The following is a 24,050-nucleotide window of genomic DNA, read 5'->3' on the forward strand; positions in this document are numbered from 1 at the left end:
TTTAATTCAGCATGGCTATTTCATAAAGGAGAATAATGGAAGACAAAGTGTGAAAAGTCTAGAGGGCTCCGCGGTGCCTTCTCTGCAGCTTGCCTTTCTCCCTTCCTCCTTCCTCAAGAACATGTAGGGTGGAGGGAGGGGACCTTGAACATCTGACTCTCTGTATTATTTCCCTGTACTTCAAATCAACGTTTTAAACATATTGGCAATAAACAAAAGGAAGACAAGAAATGACTTCTCAAAATTTCTTAAGCTAAAAAAGGATTCTGAGTATACTTTTGAAACGTGGGGAGTGTGGTGACAGACTGTCCAGCTGCACTCTCATCAGAACAACAAAGAACCATCCTGGACAGCTGTGGCGGATCTCTCCCACATCCTAGAGTCCTGACCACTTCCTACACATTGTTCCCCTAAAGGAGAGATGCCACAAAATTGTGCAGATGGCCCACAGAATCGGTCTGCTTGCTTTGTTATCATACCTTTGAGACTTGGAAAATATGTTGTAGTTGTTTTGAAAATGTGTTTGTTTTTGTTGCTACTGTTTAAACCAAATATTGAAGTTTGTTTTACTGCCTTTGGAGTAAATTTAAAATATACTTTTTGTCATCAGTTAAAAGAGAAGAAAAAAACACACAACAAACAACAAAACTCCCTCAAAAACCTCTCAAGAAGTTGGTTGATCTTGAATCAACCAGCCACCAGGCTAAGAGGACAACGACATTACCTAGATGGACACCTAGCGTGAGACCAGTGAAAGTTCTGCTCAATGTATAACTTCTAATGTAACAAATAACAACAGCAAAATCCAGAAACTTAATTAAGCCCTGATGTGGGTTGGCCTAGCCTAACAATGGCCAAGGTGGACACTGGGCTCATACTAATTGGCACAGCCCTATCAGACCCCTCCACTTCTGCAGACTGTTCTAGGTTCACATCAGGAAGAACAAGATTTATCACCCCCACATTAGTTTCTGAGTCTTCACTGTTCACTGACTTGCAGCACAGTCTCCATGAGACAACTGGCAGGATCCATAGGATAGGTCTGGTCTTGACTAGAGAGGAAATAGAATTTGTTAAAATTGAAACAACAAACTGGGTCTTAATGTTAAACTCTCCAGAGAGGCTAGTCTGTAAGATTAAAAAAAGAAAAAACAAAATCTACTGGTGCAAAATGTACTTCAATGGCAGCTTCTTGGAAATCTGATATTCTAAAAGTCCTTGATGCTCCTGTCAGTACATTTCATGAGGGAAGCTGGTGGAGGTCCATCTTACAGGGAGAAAGGTAGAAAACAGCTGGTATATCCAGCCAGTTGGTCAAGTCAGTCATCTAGTTTAAGATTTGTTGTTAGATGCCGTCAAGTCGAGAACAACTTATAACAACCCCATGAACAAAAGATCTGAACCCTGCTCTATATTTTTTTCCCCTGAATTAACAAAGTTTATTTCGAGTTCGAACCCGGGCTCCCGCGTGCTGACACAGCAGCATCCAGCCGAGAGCCCCTGTTCTATCTTGAGCCATCCTCACACTTCTTGACACACAGGAGACCACTGCTGTAGTCGCCATGTCAATCCACCTTGTTGAGGGTCCTCCTCTCCTTTGCTGACCCTCCACCCTTCCCAGTTCAAGATATGAGCAAATCATAATTACACCTCACATATGTACCAATTCAATCAAATACTTGTTAAAACACTGAGCTGACCTAACAACATTGCTACACTCTGAGGGTGCAATCAGTGATTTTAATAATATGTATACACTTTTGATTTCAACATACGTATGGATCTGCTATAATCAGTCCACAGGGTTATGAGGCCCAGGGCTGTAGGGAGAGCGAGGCTTTGGATTTAAGAAGGCTTGTAGACGGCCATCATCGGAAAAGAGAGCTTCTGACTCTCAGCTGGAGACCAGAGAGGCTCTTTTTACTCATCCCGTTCCACATCCAGCCGTAAGCAGAGAAAGTGAAAGATGATTCAATTTCCACACTGGGTCACCCCATGCTCTGGGTTGCCAGATGTGACAAATTACATGTGTGGGCATTTCGGTGTGAAGCCCTGTCCACTGGGCCTGGGCTGACAGTAGCAGCTCATTTAACTTGTTTCAGATGGGACCAGGACCATGGGCTAACGGCTTGAATTTGAGCCACTGAAACACCCTCCTTACCCATAAACCCTTAAATCATGAGAGAACCAGCTGGTAGGCAAGTGAACGCCACTACCAGATGTTTAATAAAAAACCGCAAAAGACCAACAAAGGGAGTCTAAAGGAATCTGTCTCTAGATAATGGAAATTTGAGATTATAGAGATTTTTCCTACTTAATTTTTCTCTTAAATGTGTTTTGAGAAATTCTTCAGTGTTAGGATAGGAGAGAAGAAGGAAAAGCTTTGTCATTCATATAAAAATGAAGCATTCACTTATTCTTCCTATTTTGTTGTCACAGGAAAGATTTATTACATTTATTGTGAAGGATTCTAAACATGGCAAAGATCTTGAGGTTTTTTTAAATTGCTTGAAAATAGGTGGGTGAAGAACTGGAAAATGAATGAATCTTTTAAACTGTATTTGCAATTGCTTCCTTTCCAAGGCCAGTGCACATCTTTTTTTCTCCTTTTATTCTTGGTCTCTTGTTGGTCATAAGCTACAGTGCACAGCATTATTTAGAGGTGCCTATATGAATAGCACGCGTGCATACAAACTCTCTCTCCTCTCCTCTCCTCTCCTTCTCTCTCTCTCTCTCGCTCCCCCTTTGCAACAGCTCTAGGCAGAGCAGCAAAAAAGCATACTTGTCGTATACCAAAGGGATTTCATTTACCAAAGTAAAACCTGTTATTGTCCCTTTTCTCTGTAGCCTCCCAATGCATTTCTATTGCTTTTTCATAAAACACTGCTGCAAATAATCAAGCATGACCATTGACATCTACAAGATTGAGTTTTAGGAACCATTAAATGAGCTCACCCTCGTGGGAGGCCTCCTGCTCAGGCTGGTCTAAAGGTAATTATTCAGCAATTCCTACCTGTGGTTTTACCTTGTCCCTATATAGGTCTGAATTTCCTACACTGATAAGGTCAATCTTTTTCCTCAGGAAAAGTCTGGCTACATATGTTTGATCCAGGACCAAAATTATCCTATTCTAATAGACACTGGTATTTTACCAGGCTCTGTGAGCACAAGCTCTGATGAGGAGCTGTCTGGGATGAAAAGCAGACCATAAACTAGATTTAACAGAAAATGCAAGAGGACTACCCAGGAGAGGAAGGGAAAAAAAAAGATCCTTAACAGGTTCCTAAATAAAAGGGATTCCTCTTCCTCACAGGTAAGGAGTTAATACGGAAACACCTGACTCTCATCCACAAACCAAGTACAAGGGGCTGGCAGGTCCATGTCCTGAAAAATCAACAAGCCTCCGAGAACTCACTGTAAACCCAGCGTCCACCCCGCCACACTGGATGTCCTCCTGAATGTTCACTCAACTGTTAGTTAAAATAATTACTGCCATTTGCCACCTGCACTGCAAGCTACGGATAAGGGGAAAACACAGAATTTCCATTGGCTGCATGGGGTATGAGTTGGTGGTGTCTGCCTCCATATATTTAACCACATTCAAAGGCTGTATCACTTGCAATTCAATGCCTGAGAATTATATATGAGATGGTACTGTACCTGGGTGCATCCAAAGAACAAGAGAGAAAAGGGAATGTGAAGCTGGCTAAAGGAGATGCCGCATCAGTTAAAAATTAGTTAATATAAGGGGAACAAAGAGAGAGAGGGAGGCTGGAAGGGAGAGGAAGTGGAAAAAAAATAGAACTACATACTGTGAAATGAACAAGTTCAGTTAGAATGTTCATCAGGATTTGGAAAATCATAATGCCATCTGCTACTCTGGACCTCAGAACATCAGGGATCTCGAGGGCCCAGGCGCTTCCATTTCCAGGAGGAAGGAAGGAACTTACACTCCCTGGAATGCTGCCTTCATTTTGGAATGGAGGCTGCACCCCAGCCGCCCAGTTTGGATTCTCTTTTGAGGGCATTTGTACTGCTCACATACGCGCATTCCCTGGTTTAGGGAAAATTAACAGCGGGCAGAATGATTGCAGCATCTCGGCAGTGAGGTGGAGCAGTGCCCCAGCCCGAGCTGCTGGATAACTGACCCTGGCATCCAACTTGGGCTCAGGGCGTGGAGGCCCCATCATGGTGGATTAAATGAGTGCTGTCCTACGGCTGGATAAGGCTTCACAATAGAGCAACACATGTTAAATGACAGCAGCCAAAACTGGCCCCACCAGGCAACTGCCCATTCACAGAACACTATTCATAAGCTCCACCACCAAGAAATTAATTCATTAATAATACATCATGCTTCGTGGACAATTCAAAGAAAACAACAGAAAGCTACTTGGTCAATGACTGCCTGAAGACCCTGACTTTCTCCTGGTTAAAAACGCAACAGCAAATCCCCCCCTCCTCAAATCTAACTCACTCACTGAAATAAAAATGAAAGGGAAGTTTATGCTAATATTTTGATTTATTTCAAACAAATAAAACAAAAACAAAACTGAACCTAACCTTTAAGTTCACTCGGTGCAACTAAGAAATAATAGGGAGGGACTTTCAGCAGTAGCTAATAAAATATGATTTTATATAATTGCATATTTAAAAATTATTTTTTTCTACTTCAAGTGGCTTTGTATAGCCTTCAGATTATCAGGAAATGATTTTAACTTGCTCCCTACCTTCCCAACCCCTTAAACGCAATTCTTTCTTAGTCCTCCCTCCCAACAACTCATAAATATGAATTAAATATAATTATAAATGAACAGAACATTAACTTTTGGATTACTGCTGTGTTTTGGTAGAATGTTAATGTCATTTCTAAAGAAACAGTTATTACCAATAGAAAAAGTAATTACTAAAGGAATCATGGCCTTAATGCTAACCTATTTTCAATCTTCAAACCAGCCAAACTGCATTAACTTAAACATACTGGACTTTTCAAAGGAGGTATCAGATTTCTAAAGATTGCCTTACATAAAAGAGGAATATCAGTTTTCAAGCTCCCTATTGTATATTCCTAACACTATGAGACCCAGGTCTGGGTAACAATGTCAGCGGAGGACAGAACTATTGTGTGCATCCACATGTATTAACTTACCGGGTTTCTGATGCCTCAGTCATTAACTCACACAAGTTGCAAGCATATTAAATACCACACCTTACATGCTCATTTATCTAATAAGAGTACCAGTTGTACTGGTGGGAAGCTCTAGACCTACCTACACAGTCTTTGGAGAGCCCAGGCCACCAAGTCTTATTTTAGACTACCTGCAGTTATGTACCAAGTAAGGAATAAGCCATGCGTAGGTAGCACTGGGAAGGAGGCTGGTGGTGCAATCGTTAAGTGCTCTGCTCCTAACTGAAGGGCGGGTGGTTCAAACAAATCCAGTTGCTCTTCAAGAGAGAAAGTTGGTGATCTGCTCATGTAAAGACTACAGTCTAGAAAACCCCCTCGAACAGGTCTGCTCTGGCACATGGGCTTACAACGAGACTCAAGAAGAGGACATAGAACAAAGGATGCTAAGAGTTGGGGAGATGAGGAAGTCTCTTTCTTCTTGCTCATTATGGAAAAGTCTCTCAAGTAAAAGAATAACCATTTTCCTCTTAGGAGTTGGTTATGATCACTTTTTGGGTTGCTGGGAGATATTATACACTAGCCATTTTCACACCCCGCTGGGAGAGTACTTGCTGTTGTCACAGCTCAATCGCACCCCAGTTCACCAGTCTTCACTGACCCTGTCCAGGAATGAGTGATCCTGCATGAATGACTATCTTAAGATAATAAAGGCTTAAGATTCCACACTTTTGTATTTTAATTAGCATTCTTCTAATAGGAGCCAAGATTCTCCCTGCCAACTTAAAGAGGATATGCTGAACAAAGCTCAATTCTTTCTTAAAGACTTGGGGCCACTCTTAATAAGACAGCAAAACTGAACTGTGTTGTAGTATATTTTTGTCCTTGGCGTGTGCTGCAAAATTAGCCAGGCCTTCTTTTAGAGTTTAACAACCAAACTAACTCTTCTACTGATGCCAAGGTATTTAGCTGTCACTTTTCCCTTCTGTCAAGGTCAATTATAGTATAGTAGAAAGCACTAACCTTTGACTATAACTCAGTTTCCTCTTCTACAAAATGTGGGAAAGTAATGTGATGTGGGGAAGCACTGTGTAAACCATAAGGGTTAGTGCTGGGCTCTGAATTTTGATTCAGTCCTGTGTATATTAGTTTGAATGTGCCAGCTGCTCAGTGGGAAAAAGATGGGCAATCTGTGTGATTAACTGGCTCTGAAAACCCACTGGAGGGTCAGCTATGAGTTGGTTCTGACTCAATGGTACATTTCATCCACCACCACCACCAGCACCACCACCAGCACCACATATATTAGTTAAGGACTACCAGGGCCTCTTCATCACATGCCTGCTATTACTGATTTGCATTTTCCCTGAGGCAATAAGGCCTTATATTTATGCATAATCAGCATTCAACAAATATTTATGAGTACCTACTATCTAGGAGTGGCATCCACTTCCTAAACAACTTGCCTCTGGAAACTCTATGAACTTTGATAAATGTCAATACTTGTAGAGGGGCGTCAGGCCTTTTGTTCTTAGGGTCGCTGTGAGTCATGCTTAACTTGAAGGCAATCATCATCAACCACCACCACCACCACCTACTATACATATTGAATAGGCCAAAAACAAACAAAATCTGTCTTGCAGGAAGTGTTTAGAAGAGCACTCGTTAGAAGCAGGAGTGCTGAGATACTGCCTCCTGTACTCTGAGCATGACACCAGGTGGGGTCAGTCCTTGGATACTGCCTGGAAAAGTGAAGGGCCAGTGCAGAAGAGGAAGACCTTTGATGAGATGCGTTAACACAGTAACAGCAACAGTGGGCTTAAGCACAGGAGAGAGTGTGAAGGTGCTGCAGGATTGGGCAAGGAAGGCTTGGAGTCGTTGTGCGTAGGGTCCCTATGAGTCATCCTGACACCTGACAAGAACTGTGCTTTCTTTAGATGTTGTACTCTGAAGACAGAAAGAAAAAGGTCTCCAGAAACTCAGGCTCTATTGCTAAACATTTGCTACTTGGGCCTGGAACAGGAAGTAATATGGTTTTGATTAAAGTGCTCAGTGAATTCCCTATGTATCCGATCATCTTTGAATTCTGACCACCAGCAGGTTTCCTTCTATCGCCTCTGATGTGCTTCTGTGAGCCCTCTCTCAGTGATGGCACCACTCAGTGCCCCGCTGCCCAAGCCCTGGGCTCTGTCCCTCCTTTACATTGAATTACTTACCAAATCTAGTTCGCTCCAGCCTAAATACCTTCCAGTCAGACTAAAGCTGCGCTAATTAAGGCCCTCATCAGCATTTCCCATCAAAGCTTCTTAGCTTCTCCATCCACTTTCTATACCTCTGTCACAGTGACTTTGCTAAAACAGAAATCTGGTCCAAACTCATGCCTAAAACTTATCGAACTCTTGCCTAAAACTTGTCTTTGGAATAGTGGAAGGAAGCTCTTTCATGTGGTGGGCAAAGACCCTTGGAAATATGACCTTTGCATCATCTCATACTTTTCCAGGCTCTGTAGTCATTGGACTTCCAGCAAAATGCGAGCATCTCAGGGACTACTGGATCTTCCAGGCCCTAGACTTTCCCCTCCTGTGGAGCTCTCCTTCGTAGTCCCCAACTGTCTTCTCATGTTTCCCCAGCAGCTCGTCCACACTTTTGTTACAGAATTTATGTAGCTGCAAACATCATTAAATACCAGCTCGTAAATACCTGTTTATATGAGTGGTTAAAATGATAGTCAGTGAGGTCCTCTGAGAACTCAAGCCATCAAGGCTCAGACCACTTATACTACCTGCAATTTAGTTTAAAGTGATCGGTTTATAAATGACTGTTTACGTTTCTGCCTCCCCGACCAGGCGAGAGGCTCTTATACAGTAGCAACTGTGTCATTCAGTCTCTATCTCCAGCACCTTGCTCTGAGATTAACACAGGTTTACAGAATGCTTAGACTATAATCAGTAGTTTCAATCTATCATAATCTAAGAACTTTTATGAAAGCATCTGGAAAAAGAGGGTGTAGGGATCTAAGCTTCCTAAAGTCATGTGTATCTATTCTGTACTCGGGCTTTTTGGGCCATGAAAAGGGTTGTGGGATTTTTTTTTTTAAAAGAGAGAGAGAGAGAGAGAGGAAGGAAAAAGAAGTGCAAATCAATTACTGTATTAATACAATCTGATCTGCAAAAAGTATTTTAGAAAAAGAACTTTCATGTAACACAAAACATATAGACGGCTGTATTTAAGTAAAATTTTATGTGGACCTTTAGCTAACCTATCTCTTAGTTTATGTCTTTCCATCTTTTCCAATTATCAAATAAAGCACTGTAAGTTTAAGAAGAGGGATGGAGGGGTACTTTGTTATATACAGGTCATCCTTCATTCAGGAACAGGTAGTTTATCCTAGAATTCATAAGAAATTTGTATGGAATGTCAAATACTCAGCGCCCTTTGTAGGATCCTCAGGACTGGGTGGCTCAGGTTCTTGGGCAGTGGATGGGGAGAGCTGTTTTGCAGGTCCAAGCTCTAGGAAAGAGGTATTTGTGCCCAGGGGTGGGGTTGGAATGGGAATAGCAATGGTTCACCTCATAAGGCCTGTAAGCTGAGGAAAAATACTAACAGGAATGCCACAGTAGGAGTGGAGGGAGGCTTATGGAAAGGAGGCAGGTGGGTCTTGTCTTAGGAAGATAGAAAAAAGAAACAACAAAAAATAGCAAAACAACACAAAAATCAAAACAAATTTAAGAGCCTATCATTAAAAAATTTCACTTACAAACGCCTATACCTTCTGTGAGTTCTTAGGACTCTATTTAACCATAAAATTTAATGAAGACTTAAGAGAGCCTCCACTATTACCTGCCTGGCGTATTCACATCGTTACAGTAGCACTAAAAAGAGCCATTATAAATGGGGACAATCATCCAGCCCACAAAGTACCTGAACTCACAGAGGCCTCACGTGGACTCCTCACATAGATGTGGCTCCTGATGTTTTCTAGGAATGCCAGCAAACATGGCCAGTGGTAGAAGGAAGCAGAGCTCGATGGGAGAGCTGGGTGAAAAGGTTAGTGAAGGCTAGAGGACAGAGGATAGAGCCTTAATCACATAGCTAAGGCTAGAGGACAGAGGATAGAGCCTTAATCACATAGCTAAGACCCTACTACAGGAGTCATGCGGACCAAGAGGCAGCTAACATTTTTGTTCTAGAAGAGAACAGCATATAGACAGAGGGGATGAGAAAACAGAGGGCTAGGAAGAGGAGGAGAAAAATGAGAAAGGATATTATTACATTATTAACAAGCTTTCAAATTTTTCTCTTTTCTCCAATCTACCTTTGGCAGAAATATCTTTTTAAAACATACAGATGTGAAACTCATAATGTTTCTGTGGTTCTCCTTGGTCAACTAACAGACAATATCTCAACTTCTTAACACTACCCTTAAAGGTCCATTTCCCCTTGGGCCTTATTTTTGGCTAATCAAGTCTGCAAAGCTGTCTGCACCTATGCTCATGCTACTTTCTCTGCTGGAATGAGCTTCTCCTCATCTTCACTAAGTGAATGCTGAGTCCTTGCATGGTATGAATGATTACACTCTTGACTTCTAGCTGAAAGGCTGGAGGTTCAAACACACCTAGAAAAGGTGCTTGGATGACAGGCCTAGTGATTTGCTTCTGAAAGGTCATAGCCTTAAAAAAATCTTCTGGAACATTTCTACCTTGCACTGGAAGTGATGTGCTGACAGGTTACAACAGTAAGTTCAAGAGCCAGCTCAAATGGCATGTCCTCTAATGTACCACTCTCCAGTCCACGTCAGTAGGACTCAGGATAACACTGCCTTGTTACTACAGCTTTATTAGTGTTTTTGTCACACTGAATTTAATTTAATTTTTCTTTTAGTAGATCACAAAGTCATCCATGGCAGAGATTTATCTCAGCACCTGGAGTTCTACCTTGTCTTAAAGGGTCAATATGAGTCATAATGGTGAAATTGGAGTGGTGGTGTCTGTTTCGTTTGGTATTTCCCCCCCCAGTTGGTCTGTCAACTAATTAATTGTAAACAAAACAGTCTATTAATATAATTGAATATTATTCAGTCCTGAAAAAAAGGACCTAACATATATACCACAACATGGAAGTACTTTGAAAATTGAGTGTTAAATAAAAGACGCTAGATACAAAATCTGCTTACTTTACGATCCTAATTATGTGAAAGGTCAAGAAATTCATATATAGAAAGTAGATGAATGCTTCCTATGGGGCTGCAGATGGGAACTCTGGTGGTGTAACCTGGAGTGAGTTGGACCATTAACCCAAAGGCTGCACATCTCCAGTGGTTCGAATCTACCAGCAGCTCTGAGTGAGAAAGGAAGGCATTCTCCTCTTCCTGCCATTTACAACCTCAGTCAACACAAGGTCACTGAGTCAGAGGAAGCAACTCGGAGACAGTGAAGGAGAGGAACTGGAGCAAAGCAGGGAGGGGCGGGGAACTAGGGGTAACTGTTAATTGGTACTGGGCTTCTTTTTGGAATAAAAGCACTGTTTCTAATAGGAATATTCTCAGTTGAACTGTGCACTTTAATAGGATAAATGCTATGGTTTTGTGAGTTGTATGTCAATAAAGAATTTTCAAAGATAAACCACTCATTGCCATTGCATCAAAACTGACTCACAGCTTCAGTGGGTTTTGAGAGGCTGGAAGTCACTTAGGAGGAGACTGTTCACCTTTCTCCTTCAGAGTGGATCCAAACTGCCTGCCTTGGTGTTGGCAGTGCAATGGCTTACCACTAAGGCGCCAGTGTTCCCTTCAAAGGTAAAGGACATGTAAAGGAGATTTTCATAATGTCCTCTGTGCTTAGTTGTCCTATAAACGGACAGAGACCCCTTTCTGGTGGATGGGATGGCCCTCCATAAAAGGGAAGATTAACTCTGATTATCGCTGTGCACAGTTTTCTGAAGTTATAATTTTTTATGGAAGCAGGCTGCCACATCATTCTCCCTTAGAGTGACTGTGGATGTGAACAGCTGAACTTTTGGTTACACAGCAGGTGAATATTTAAACTACCAAACTATGAGTGCTATGAGTTAAAAGGCATTTCTATCTTTTGGTTACTATAAATAATGTTAAGCAAATGTTTGTGTTGGCATAATATGTTTTCAATTCAGAGTAGAATTGCTAGGTTATATGGTAAACAAAGGCATGCAGTTTGAATCCACGAGCTGCTCCACGGGAGAAGCATGGGCCATCTTCTTCCGTGAAATTCACTGCCTCTGAAAACTCACTGCAGGGTTGGCTATGGGCCAGTTCTGACTCGAAGTCACATAACAACAATGGCAACATGACATTTAGCTTCTTGAGGAACTGCCAACATTTTGTACAAGTGGCTACATTGTTTTTCATCCTTTCCAGCAATGTATGAGGATTCTAATTTTTGGACTCACATTTCTATTCCATTTCACCTCTCATATTTTGGAGATGTTTCTAGGAGAGGCTATTCCTTGGAAAGGGCTATCATGTGGCAAGGTGGAGGTGAATGAGAGGAAGACCCTCAATGAGATGGAGTGACACAGTGACTGTAGTAATGGACTCAAGTTTATCAAAGAGAATGAGGATGGTACAGGATAGGACAGTGTTCAGGTTTGCTGTTCACAGGTCGCTTTACTTGACTAGATAGTACTTAATAGTAACAACATGTAAATACCACATCATCCAGATTACGGCATCTTTGCAGTTAAGTTTTGAAACTGAGAAGAGTCCCCTGCTTTCTTTTTCTTTTGCATGATTATTTTGGCTAGTCTGAGCCCTTCAAATTCCCTTATCATTTTTAGGATACATTTGTCCATTTCTGCAAAAAGTCTATATTTTGACAGGAATTGCACTGAACCTGTAGTTCAATTGGAGAGTATTGCTATTGTAACAATATTAAGTCTCCTATTCCATTACCATGAGATGTCTTTGCATTTATTTATTCACTGCCCTTGAATAGATTCTAATTCATAGGAACTTTCCACTGGGTTTCAAAAGCTGTATAGCTCTATCCCATAGGGCAAGTGGTGGATATCAATGACGGGCTTTTCGGTCTTCTATGATGTTTTGTATTTTCAGTGTATTCGAAGTACTCAAGCATAAAAAAAGAGTTTTTCATTCTTTGTTAAATTTATTCTCAATTACTATTTCTTTTTAATATGAATGTACATGGAGCCATTTTCTTAATTTCTTTTGAATTCATAGCTATTGTATAGAAATTAATTTTTATTATATCCTGTACATTTGTTAATTTATTAGCTCTAATAATGGGGTGTGTGTATATGAATTTTTTTTAGGGTTTTCCATATATAAGGCCATGTAATTTGCTAATAGTTTAAAAATCCTTCTTCAATCTAGACACCTTTTCTTTTTCTTGCCTTAGTTAGGGATCTTTAGCATAATGTTGAGTAAAGGTGGCAAGAGTAGACATGCTTATCTTCTTCCTGATCATAGGGGGGAAACTTTCATCAGTCTTTCCCTATACAATATGCCATTAGCTTGGGTTTCGGATAGATGCTATACATCAGTTTGAAGAATGTTCCCTTGTGATTGTTCAGTGTTTCTTCTGTGTCTACCAAGATAATTATGCAATTTTTCTCTTTTGTTCATTATATTGATCAGTTTTAATAGGTTAAACCAACCTTGCATTCCTAGGATAAATCATACTTGATCATAGTACATACTTTATTTTTATTCAAATAACACGTCTTCTATATTTATTCGCCAGAGGATCCCTCTCAGTCTCCAAAAATATATATTCATAAATGCCACTATGTCAATTTTAAAAAACATACTGCTATAAAAATTAGCATAACCGGTTAACAAAAATACCTTCTGGTGGAGGGAGTAGGTGACAACAAACATAACAATACATACTATTTTTGTAAAAATAAAGTAATTCTTTTATTCTTTTAATAGAACTGCTAGGTTCTGTTTGCTCATATTTTCGTATTTATATTAATAAGAGATATTGATTTGTAGTTTTCTTGTGATGTCTCCAACTTTGGTATCATGGTAATATTGGCCTCATAGAGGAAGTTTGGAAGTTAACACTCCCATTTTTCATACATAAGCTTAAGGACTGATGTTAATTCTTTAAACACTGGGACAACTCACAAGAGAAGTAATCTCTTCCTGAGGTTTACTTTATGCAAAATGTCAAAAAAGATATCTTTACCCACTTTCAATCTGTTCAGATTCTGTATTTCTTCTTGAGTTGTAGGTAGTTTGTGCTTTTCTAGGAATTTGTTGATTTCATGTAGGTTATCCAAGGTTTGCTTGCATTATTTTTTAAAAATCTTAATGCCCTTATTTAACTCTTGATTTTAGTAATCAGAATCTTTTCTCCTTTTTAGTCAGTCTAGCGAAAGGTCTGTCCATTTTGTTGATCTTTTCAAAGAACCTGGTTTTAGTTACAATGATATTCTCGAATGCTTTTCTATTTAGTTTCCTCTCTTTCTGCTTTAATCTTCCTTATTCCTCTCCTCTGCTTATTTTGGCTTCAGCTTGTTCCTTTTCTAATGTCTTTAAGTTGAAGGTTAGATTATTGATGTACTCTCCTTCTTTCATAATGGAAGCATTTATAGCCATACAATTCCTTCTGAGCACTGTTTTTCCTGTAGGTCATAAGTTTGGGTATGTTGTGTTTTCATTCTTACCCATTTTAAAGTGTTTTCTAATTTCCGTAGTGATATCTTTTAAACTGATGTTTATTTAGGAGTGTATTGTTTCTACATATTTGTAAATTTTCCAAATTTCCTTTCTCTAGAAATTCCTTGGAGAAGTCATCAGCAACCTGCCTTACACAGATGACACAACCCTTGCTTGCTGAAAGTGTAGAGGACTTGGAACATTTTTACTGCAAGAGGATCAAAGAATACAGCCTTCAATATGGATTACATCTAACATCAGAAAGACAAAAAGCCTTACCACTGGACCTGTAGGCAACATCATGATAGATGGAGAAAAGACTGAAATTGTTAATGATTTAATCCTATGTGGATCCTCAATAAACATGCAGTACCAGATATCAGATCAGAAGACATATTGCATTGGGCAAATCTGCTGTCTGGGATCTTTCTGAATTACTTAGGACCAATGATGTGAGTTTGAAAGCTAAGGTGCACCCGATTCGGGCCATAGTATTTTCAAACACTTGCTATCCATCTTAAAGTTGGATAATGAATAAGGATAACAAGTGAATTCTTGATATCTTTGAGTTGTAGTGCTGGGAGAAAAAAACCCCAAATACAAAAACATCCCTGACTATTCCATCGACTGCCAAAAAGACCAAACAGGTATGTCTTGTGAAAAAGTGCAGACAGAGTGCTTCTTGGAGGTAAGGATGGTGAAACTTCATCTCACCAATCTAGGCTCATTGCTAGGAGAGGCTATTTCTTGGAAAGGCAGAGGGTAAGCAAAAGAGAAGAAGATCCTCAATGAGATGGATTGGCTTAGCAAACGCTGCACTGAGCTTTGGTGTGTCAGAGATGATGAGGATGGCATAGGATAGGACAGGGTTCAATCTGCTGTCCATAGTGTCACTATAAGTTGTATTCAACTCAACAGCCCCTAACAATAACAATAAATAAATTACTTCTGTCTCCTTCCTTCTGGATCCCCTTGGATCCCTGGCGAGCTCTCAGTTCAGTCTCTATACTCTTCCTACATCACTGTCTTCTATCAAAGTCTGTTCTATGCCTACTCTTCTCAGGAAGCCTTCATAAACAGAAAGACAGATTCTCCAGTAGATCCATTATAAGCTTCTAGGTGGAGTGCTGTGCCAATTCTTAAGGTCAAACACAAGGGAAGAATAGTAGATCCCAAAAGTACTCCACTAGTGTTTGAGTAATCAAGTCCACTGTTTGTCTACATACCTGGACCAACAACGTCTCTCTCTCTCACTCATTGGCTTTGAGTTGGAACCAACTCATAGCTGACCCTCCAAGGTTTCCAAGACTATTACAAGGAAAGAGACTGACCATTCCCTAGCCCCCTTGGAGTTGTTGGAGAGTTTGATCTGTTAGAGAGGTGCAGCCCTGCGTTAGCAGTGCAACTCCCTACAGACTAGGCCACCAGAACTCCTCGGTCCAGTGGGAGACCATTAAAAAGCAACCAAACTAACAACAGCAATGGCAACAAAGGTCTTGCTGTTGAGTCAATTCTGAATTTAAAGACCCCATTTGTGAGCTGAACTGAGCTCCATAAAGCTTTCAGTGGCTAGCTTTGGGGAAGCAGATGACTAGTCCTTTCTTCTGAGGCCTCTCAGGGGTTGTCTAACTGCCCACCTTTCAATTAGCAGTTGAGCGTGTAACTGCAGGCACTGCTTAGGGACTCCTGTAGGCCATACTGACCACTATATTCCAGAAGTATTTAGTATTTCACGTATCTTAAGAGTTGTTACTAAGAAACCAACTCTTTCCTGTAGAAGATACCTCTGATCAGGTCTAAGAGATTACTAAAATGAACTAATTTTTTTTTCTCTGGTAAAATGAATAAACAGAAGTATAAAATCAGGGATTTGTTAATTTTCCTGCTAAACACCTACAGATGTTACAGGGGAATTACTTTTCAGCTATAATATACTTGAAACACACACACATACACATACACAGTATTAACACATATTAGACAACCTAAATGTTCTGAAACCCATCTGTGAATTAAAAAAATGACACAAGAAAGTTTACTTTCATCCCCCTTGTCCTGGGGAACTCTTATTTATCTTTTAAGATGCTTTAAATGCTCTTTACCTTGTCTGGGACATCTCTTTCACTTCATCTTTTGAAGAACAAACTGGTCTCTGTGGTCCAATAGCATAGACCATACACTAAATTGTTTCCATACTCTCTTGTAGGTTCTGGGTTACTGGGAACAGTGACAGGCTCAAGCATGAAGTCTTTGCTCCAGCCTTTCTAGTTCCTAGTATCCTGATACACTGATGACCTCCAATACTTGCTAGAGCCAAGAAAGGGGTCTTGTGACCAAGACATCATTGTGGTGTCCCCATCTGCCACAACAGTAGCACACTCTGGGGCAGTCCATTATTGCTAGCCAAGCTAGAGGGCCAGGCTACAGAGAGATTCCTAAGTTCCAGTACCTCAGACTGGCCCATTAAAAGGCACGTGTTTGCTTTTCTGTCCAAACACACAGACCCATCTGCAGTCAATCTGGATGTTCTACCCAGACACTTAATTCTATCTAGTTTTCTGGAGGCTTCCTTGACCATGGCTTGCTCAGATCAGTCTGGCATAATAATTTGATAATTATTTCCTTAATGAATGAACACAAGCTCATCCACTTTACTTCATTAAAGAGGAGGAAAAGACTCCACTTCTCAGAGGGGCTTGTTTTACTTTTTATGGTGGGTCTCTGATTATATCTGGTACCTTTCTGTTTTGCCAGGGTCACTATCAGCAGTGTAAAGACTGCACATAAGAGGTCAGTCTGTTCAGAGAGCAGAGAGTCACTGACAAGCATGAGGAACAGCCATGGAGAACATAGGGGATGTAAAATAGCATGAAAGAGGCATCTGATCTCCTTCACCTTCACAAGGTGGAGAGGAGAATCAAGACCAACAGCCCAAGGCTGATTCCTACGAAGCAGAGCTCAGACATGCCTCCACCCTCCATCATTTCCACAAATTCTTACACCAAATGCTCCTTCTATAGCACTGTCTGCTTTATGGCTGGGTTCAAGAATTTATTGCAATGGCCACACGAGGTTTATTAGGGAAGTAACAGGTTATGATTCAGGTTTAGAAGTGATTCAGAATTCTTTGGTAGAGTTAGCTTCCTGTCTGCTATGCCTGCAGGTATGCCTTTCTCTGACCCCTGGCCCCTCTGTTCCTCAGCATCGTGGCCTCTGCCTTGCTTGGGCAAGTGGTGCAAAGCTCAAGCCCCACTGGTAAATGCCGGGTGGTATCCCAATTTTGCATGAAGTTGTTCCGTTTCCTTGCTCTGTGATCTGTGTGTTTCATGTTTTATGCTCATGATTATTACTCCTCTGTTTAGGTTATAGGGATTTCTGGTTGGACATCTGTTGACTGACTGTGGCTGTGTCCATAATTCCACCTCCTGGCCTCCTGAATGAGTGACTCTGACAGATACCTCTAGCTTTTTTGGTTAGCAACTTGAGAAGTTATGCACTGTGCAACCAAATGCAAATTAAGACAGATAGTTACTTGTCCTGTGGGGTCTGGAAGGGATGACTTAGACTCCCCCCCCCCCCCCCCAATGAAACTCAAGAATATCCCTTATTTTAAAGAAGCTCAACATTTGGGAAAAAAAAAAAAAAAAACAAAAAAAAAAAAGATAAAAAAATTCTCATGTTTTAATGCACAAAGAGTTACCTGGAAACCAGTAAGATGTAGATTCCTGAGCTTCACCTTTAGAAAATCCAATTTACCTAACTGAGGTCAGGGAATCTACCTTCTTAACAGAGTCCACAAGTATTTCTGAAATACCTGGTCACTGGACCACTTTTCGAGGACCAGAAATAAGCAATGTGGTAAATATATGAAACAAGTACAGTAACTAAAGACCTCCTCAATCTTTCCCTTTTTAGAAGCTATGATGTTATGACACAGGTTGTCTTGTTGATTTTTACCTAATTTCCTTTGTTCGCGAACATCAGCTCAATTCTAAAGTCAACTTACTGTTTTAGTTACACTCAATCAATTAATTGCCATCAAGTTGGAACCAACTCCTATCTGATCTTTCAGTAGGTTCCTGAGGCTGTAAATCACACAGGAGACTGCACATCTTTCTTCCTTGGTGCCACTAATGGATTTGAACCACCGGAGAGGCAGAGAGTCTTTGGGTAAGCAGTACAACTTCCTATGGATTCATCAGAGCTCCTTACATTGTCTTAGTAGACACAACATGAATTTCTTGTTTCCACAAAAATATATCATATATATATATATATATATATGTATATATATATATGTGTGTGTGTGTGTGTGTATTGTTGTTAAGTGCTGCTGAGTCAAGCATGACTCATAGTGAACCTATGAACAATAGACCTGAACCCTGATTTATAACTATGATAATTTATAACTATGATAGTTTCTCTACATACATAGAGTTTCCAGAGGCATGTGGTTTAGGAAGTGGATGTCACTCCTGCTTCCAAACTTGAATCAATCTGGGAGCTCCACCAAACACTGTCCATGATGGGTAACCATTATGGTGTTTGACACAATTATGGCCGAGCATTCAGCATCACAGAAACCCAAAGTTACTACTTCAGTATAGGAAATTGACAGAGACAGACTAGGCTGTATCACTTAGAAGAATGTCTTTCCATTCAACAATTCATACACTTTCTGTTGTGGCATTAATAGCAATCATCCCCCTAATGTAACAGCACTATCCCCACTTCGCCTTGTGTTAACCATTGCCATTTGCCCTTCTTTTGGACCTCTTCCTGTCTTCTGAGTTTTATCTCTTGGCAAGTGCTGTCTTTTCTATCATATGGTGGGCATGCCTTCCTAGCATTACCGTTCTTCTTACATGCCTGATTAATGTTTGGGTGAAAGTTGAGCCACAGGGGTGAGCTCAGTTCTAAGCCCAAAGAGCATCAAAGGGCCCTAATCCTAGGGGTTCCACAAGGCTTTCGCAGACCAGCAAATCTGGTCTATCTATGAAAAGATATTTTGGTATGTTTTCTGAGCAAGCTAGGACAGGTATCTAAGTTATATTTGGACTTCAAATGAGAGAGAATCATTATAAAGAAAAACATACTGTCTAAGTTACATGCTAAACTATCCAAAGGACTGGTGGCTAAACTGTACTGACCACACAGTCAAAGAGAGAGTCTTGTTCCATAAAGATTCACATCCTCAGAATCCCAGTGCAGGGGCCCATGAGCTGGAATCAACTGAATAGTCATGAGTTTGGTGTAAGTTAAATGTTGTGTCTCTTATTACACATACACTTTCCCCAAGACAGAAGATCTTCCTCAGAAGATCTAGTAGTTGTTGTTATTGTTGTTGTTATGTGCTGTCGAGTCGCCTGCGACTCATAGCGACCCTATGTACAACAGCCCTAAACTCCGCTCTGTCCTGTGCCAATCGCACTGTCTCTGATACTCCCATCCCAATTATCCCAGTCACTGAATCAATCCACCTCATAGAGGGCCTTCCTCTCCTGCGCCGTCCCTCTACCCTCCCAAGCATGAAGTCCCTACCAAGCATGATAAAAAAATAATTCTTATGATTTTGCCTAAGTCTAACAAGTAAAAATACTTAAAATTTAATAGCAATGTCTGTTATTCCAAAAATAAATTCAACTCATTGTTTTCAGGCTGGAACCCACTCATAATTGACCCTAAGGTGTGTTTTCAAAAGGCTGTAAATTGCATGACAAGAGACTGCCCACTTTTTTCCTGAGGAGCCTCTGGTGGATTTGAACCACCAGCGAGGCACTGCCTCTGGGTTAGCAGTGCATGAACATATCTACTTAAGGCTGAAAAACTGTCATATTAGTTCCTAGTGGTACACAGGTCATCAGTGAGGAAACACTATACCTGAATGTTCTGATGTCGAGGAGCCTGGCCGGGCAGGTTTGGCAGAGCCCGGAAACACGGAGGCTGGCTATCTTGCTGGGTAGGTCATGTTTCCCTGACACTTTTCTAAGCACAAATGGAGGGGGACCTCAGGAAAATCCATTTAATTGAGAGATTCTGATGGGGATAGGATGCTTTTGGAATCTAAGATGACAGAAGATATTGATGAGCTATTAGATCCAGGAGGCCCGGCTGATATTTGAGATAATGGAGCCTCCATTTGTTTCAGGACGATGCCTTCATTTTTGCACCAACATGGTTTATGGCTTGCAGGGGATATGCGAGCTGACTGATGCAACCATTAAGGATGTTAGAGCCCCATTCTTACTATTATTGTGATATGTGTGCATGTTTGTTTTTTTCCTAGGAGGATCTTTATTTTTTCTCCCAAATCTCATAACTGGTTATACAGATGTTTAATTGAGAGGAATAATTATGAATTACGATTTGTTTTTTCCTTCAAACTTTCCTATCTGAATCATTTATTGCCCCCTTTCTCTAATTAGAAGTGTTTTAAATATTGTAAAATTAAAGTTTTTTAAAAAATAAACATTGCTAGTAGGCAAGCTCAAGACTAGGAAAACTCACTAGGAAAAAAACGTTAACACTCCTTAATTTAGAGCTTTATGTACTAGGAGACTGCTAATTTAAAGAAATGAAGAATTTAAAGCTAGAAGAATAAGAAGTAGAAAAAGTTGGTTGAGAGAGGACTCCTAGTAGATTAGTTCCTGAAGGCAAAAGGGACTTCAGGAACTTGATGGATATGAACGTTCAGAGATGGAGTGGTTTAAAATGTGAAAATACTAGTTAAAAGTACAAGGAGAAGAGGGCATGCTCCGGGAAACAAAATGTCTGATGAGAAAAGGAAAGTTGAACTGTTGATTGGGAGCTTTTGAACACTTTTAGTACACTGATATGTTTTGGGTAAATAAAGCAAGGAAGACTAATTTTATTCAGCTTATGTTTGCTGTTCAGCTGTGACCCCCACCCATGGAATGACCTTAACTATCTGTTATAGAAAAAAAAATGTAGCGTTTAATTTCCACCCCATCCACATCTGGATAGGAAAAGAATCAATTAATATCATCAAGATTTGTCTTCAGGGCCTCTGCTAGCCCTGAGGCCCGGCCTGTGGACAAACTGTTTTTGCCTGGATTCTTAGGCAGCGTCAAGAAAGTGGGATTCTGGGCCAGGCCAGTTCACGTAACACAGCTCAGATACATACAACACAACTTGCTCCGAGGATGTTGGGCATTGTGCTTCATTAGGAAACAAAATATAAGCTTTCCACACCATTAGGAATGACTTTAGGAGTGAAAGCATATAAGACGATGCCTCACCTCATCAACAATGCACTGCAGAAGCTGGAGAGGCTGCAACGGAAAAGGAGAGGAAAAAGTATTAGCCTCTATGCAATATCTTTACAGTGGAGTGGAAAGAAAAAATCATTAATGCAATAAAATATAGCAAGATTAATCAACAACAGCAAACTCTTATAAAAACATTGATGCTCAGGATGTTCTATTATTTCTAATGGTACCTAATCTAATACAGGCAGTTAAAGGTTTGCATTTTCTTCAAAATGCAATTTGCTAAGTTTAAAACAAGGCATTCAAGCATGCAAAGGAAGCAGCCATCAGGAAAAAGAAAAGTGAATTTTTTTCTGAACTCATAAAGCTTACCATTAAAGATCCCTGGTTTTTCTGAATCTGAAAAAAGGCAATATGTAATTAGCATGTCATAATCAAAATGACTCACTTGGACACATTATGATCACTGAGAGAAAATTATTGCATTGCTGGTGGCAATTTGTGGGCATGTGTTAACACAATTTACATAATGAAAATACACAAATGTTAATAGCTCGCTTCTCATTTATAGGCGAAAGTCAGCAGAATGTTAATTTCACACAACACTTTTTAGTACCCTCCAGGTTGTATTAGAATAGGGAGAAAAACCATAATCCATTTCAAAAGGCTGTTTACGATTCAGATATAAATAATGTTTTATATTGCTAGATTGTGAACACTGGGCTTAATGTTGCAATCATTGCTAATGTTATGAAGCTCACTCTTTTTAAATTAAAAACCGATTTATTTAAAATTGAAATTAAATCATAGTCAGAAATTAGAATTTTGGATTCCTGCCAGTGTCTGCTCACAATCCCCTATTTTGTGAAGAAAACTTTAATTATGTGGTTGAAGTATTTGCCTCTAACTCGGGAGTGGGGTGAAGGCTCTACCTTTTCCAAAGTTCCTTCTGCCTGTTTCCAGGGCAGCAATGCTCTCTGGGAAAATCAAATTCATGCAAGTTTTACAGGGAATAATAGCCAGAGTGTCTCATCAACATTCTAAAGCAGGCTGTGTACACATCTAAGCCACATCTCATAGAAAGTTACTAAAATGTGAAACCAAGTTAATACAACATCACTTAGTAATTAAAATATTAAACCTTTAACACCACCCCAAGACTGTAGTTATTAAAAATGGGAGTTCCAGGTACTCTATTTACTAAGTACAAAAATTTCAGGAACTAAATACTATCACTGACTAGCCCATTGCACTCTGGGACAACTGAGCTCCAACTGGCTGATTAAATGTAGGGAGAATAGTAACAATCTTGTCAGTGGTTTTAATGGTGCTTTCACATACTCTCATCTGGGCTGCACAATCACCTTGAGGCCAGTAGGCATGATCATCTCCATTCTAATGGGGAGAAACTGGGCCTCCAGAGGACATGACACGCCATGGTGTTGCTGGGTCTTCTTTCCCCACAGCATCTGCTTAGACTTGCCTTTGATTATCTACAGGGAGTTCTGGTGGCTTAGTCCATAGTGAGCTGCATGATAACCCAAGTTATCATGCTTCCAGGGGTTCAAATCTACCAGCAGTTCCAATCCACCAATGATTTGTACCTATAGTGGCTCCATGGAAGGAAGGATGGGCAATCTCCTCGAATTAAGGTTGACAAGGTCAGAACCTGGAGGAGGATCACTATGAGTCTAAACCAACTCAACGGCGATACATGCTTGAACTGGTCATCTGTTATTTAAAAACCATTAATATGCATGTACTTATAAATGGCATGGTAAAGTTTAAAAGCGGTTGACTCTGGTATCTGGGGTCTTCACAACTAGCTAGTAAGCACCTTAAGCTTCTTCTCTTTCTTCTGCATCCATGTGACTGATTGGCAGACCCTTCCACCTTGTGGCTGGGGGGTTTAACAAGTGCTTTCCCAGGCATTATCTCAATTGAATATGGGACACATTCATGACTCTTCTTGGTTTTCATCATCCCCTCCTCCATTACCAGTCCATGAAAGCTCTGTTTCAGATTGGCTGGATCTTGGTTTTCTTAGGTGCATGTGGTTAGCTGCCCTCAGGCTGGCTTCTGGCAACCCTGGGCATAACAGGAGGAAACGCCACCTTGGCCCACACCACCCCCATCACTGCTCGGTAATGAACTCCCCGTGTTCCGCAGGGCTTTCACTGGCTGACAGGTGGAAGAAGACTGCTACATCTTTTCCCCCTAGATACTCTTAGACTGGGCAGATCATAGAAACCTTTTCAGTAATAGCAACACATTGACACCATGGAGCAAGTCTCCACTGACATGGTGGGGACTGTGCATGAGGCACAATGGCTGGGAATGGGACCTGGGTCTCCAGCATGGAAGGCAAGAATTCTACCACTGAGATCCACAAAGCACAAACTTAATGTTGCTGAGTTGGTTCCAACTCATGGCGGCCCTCCATTGAGCCTCTGAGGCCGTACATCTTAACAGGAGGAGACCACCTATCTGTCACCTGTGGAGCTGCTGGTAAAGTCAAACTGCTGAAGAAGCGAGGCCTTTAGGGTTAGTAGTGTAACTTGCCATGTTCTATTCCACTAGGGATCCTCAAGGCCTGCTGTTACCGTTATGTGCTATTCAGTTAGAATCAACTTATAGCTGACCTTCTAGTGTGTTGTCAGAAGCTATAAATTGCATGGAAGGAGATGGACCATCTTATTCTCCCAGATCAGCTGGGGATTTGAACCCCCTGCCTTTTGTGTAGGAAGCATAACGACATACTACTAGGCCACCAGAGCTCCTTCACTGCCCTAATTGTTAGGTACCATCAACTTGGAATTGACCCATAGCGTACACTTTAGTGGGTTTTCAGAGGCAGCAAATCACGCAGGAAGAGAGAACCTATCTTCCTCCTGTAGAGCAGTTGGTGGATTTGAATGGGGTACCTTTGCATTGGCAGAATAATTCCTTACCACTAAGCCACAAGATTGTTGTTGTTGTTGTTAAGTGCCGTTGAGTCGTTTCTGACTCATAGCGACCCTATGCACAACAGCCCTAA

The 24,050-nt window shown here is 40.7% G+C and overlaps 1 protein-coding gene across 2 annotated transcripts in view; it reads right to left on the reverse strand.

Moving 5' to 3' along the window:
* Nucleotides 1-24,050, reverse strand: part of MAP2K5 (mitogen-activated protein kinase kinase 5) — a 393,759-nt gene that overhangs the window by 51,814 nt on the left and 317,895 nt on the right. For both annotated transcript variants that reach the window (XM_006886624.1, XM_006886625.1), the window contains 2 exons: nt 21,386-21,412; nt 21,044-21,076 (listed from right to left, as the gene is read on the reverse strand). In XM_006886624.1, coding sequence (XP_006886686.1) covers nt 21,044-21,076; nt 21,386-21,412 — 60 coding nt within the window. The remainder of the gene's footprint in view (nt 1-21,043; nt 21,077-21,385; nt 21,413-24,050) is intronic.

This window comes from Elephantulus edwardii, unplaced genomic scaffold (genome assembly GCF_000299155.1).
Source record: "Elephantulus edwardii isolate Elephantulus edwardi_28Jun2011 unplaced genomic scaffold, EleEdw1.0 scaffold00050, whole genome shotgun sequence".
Taxonomy (NCBI): Eukaryota; Metazoa; Chordata; class Mammalia; order Macroscelidea; family Macroscelididae; genus Elephantulus; species Elephantulus edwardii.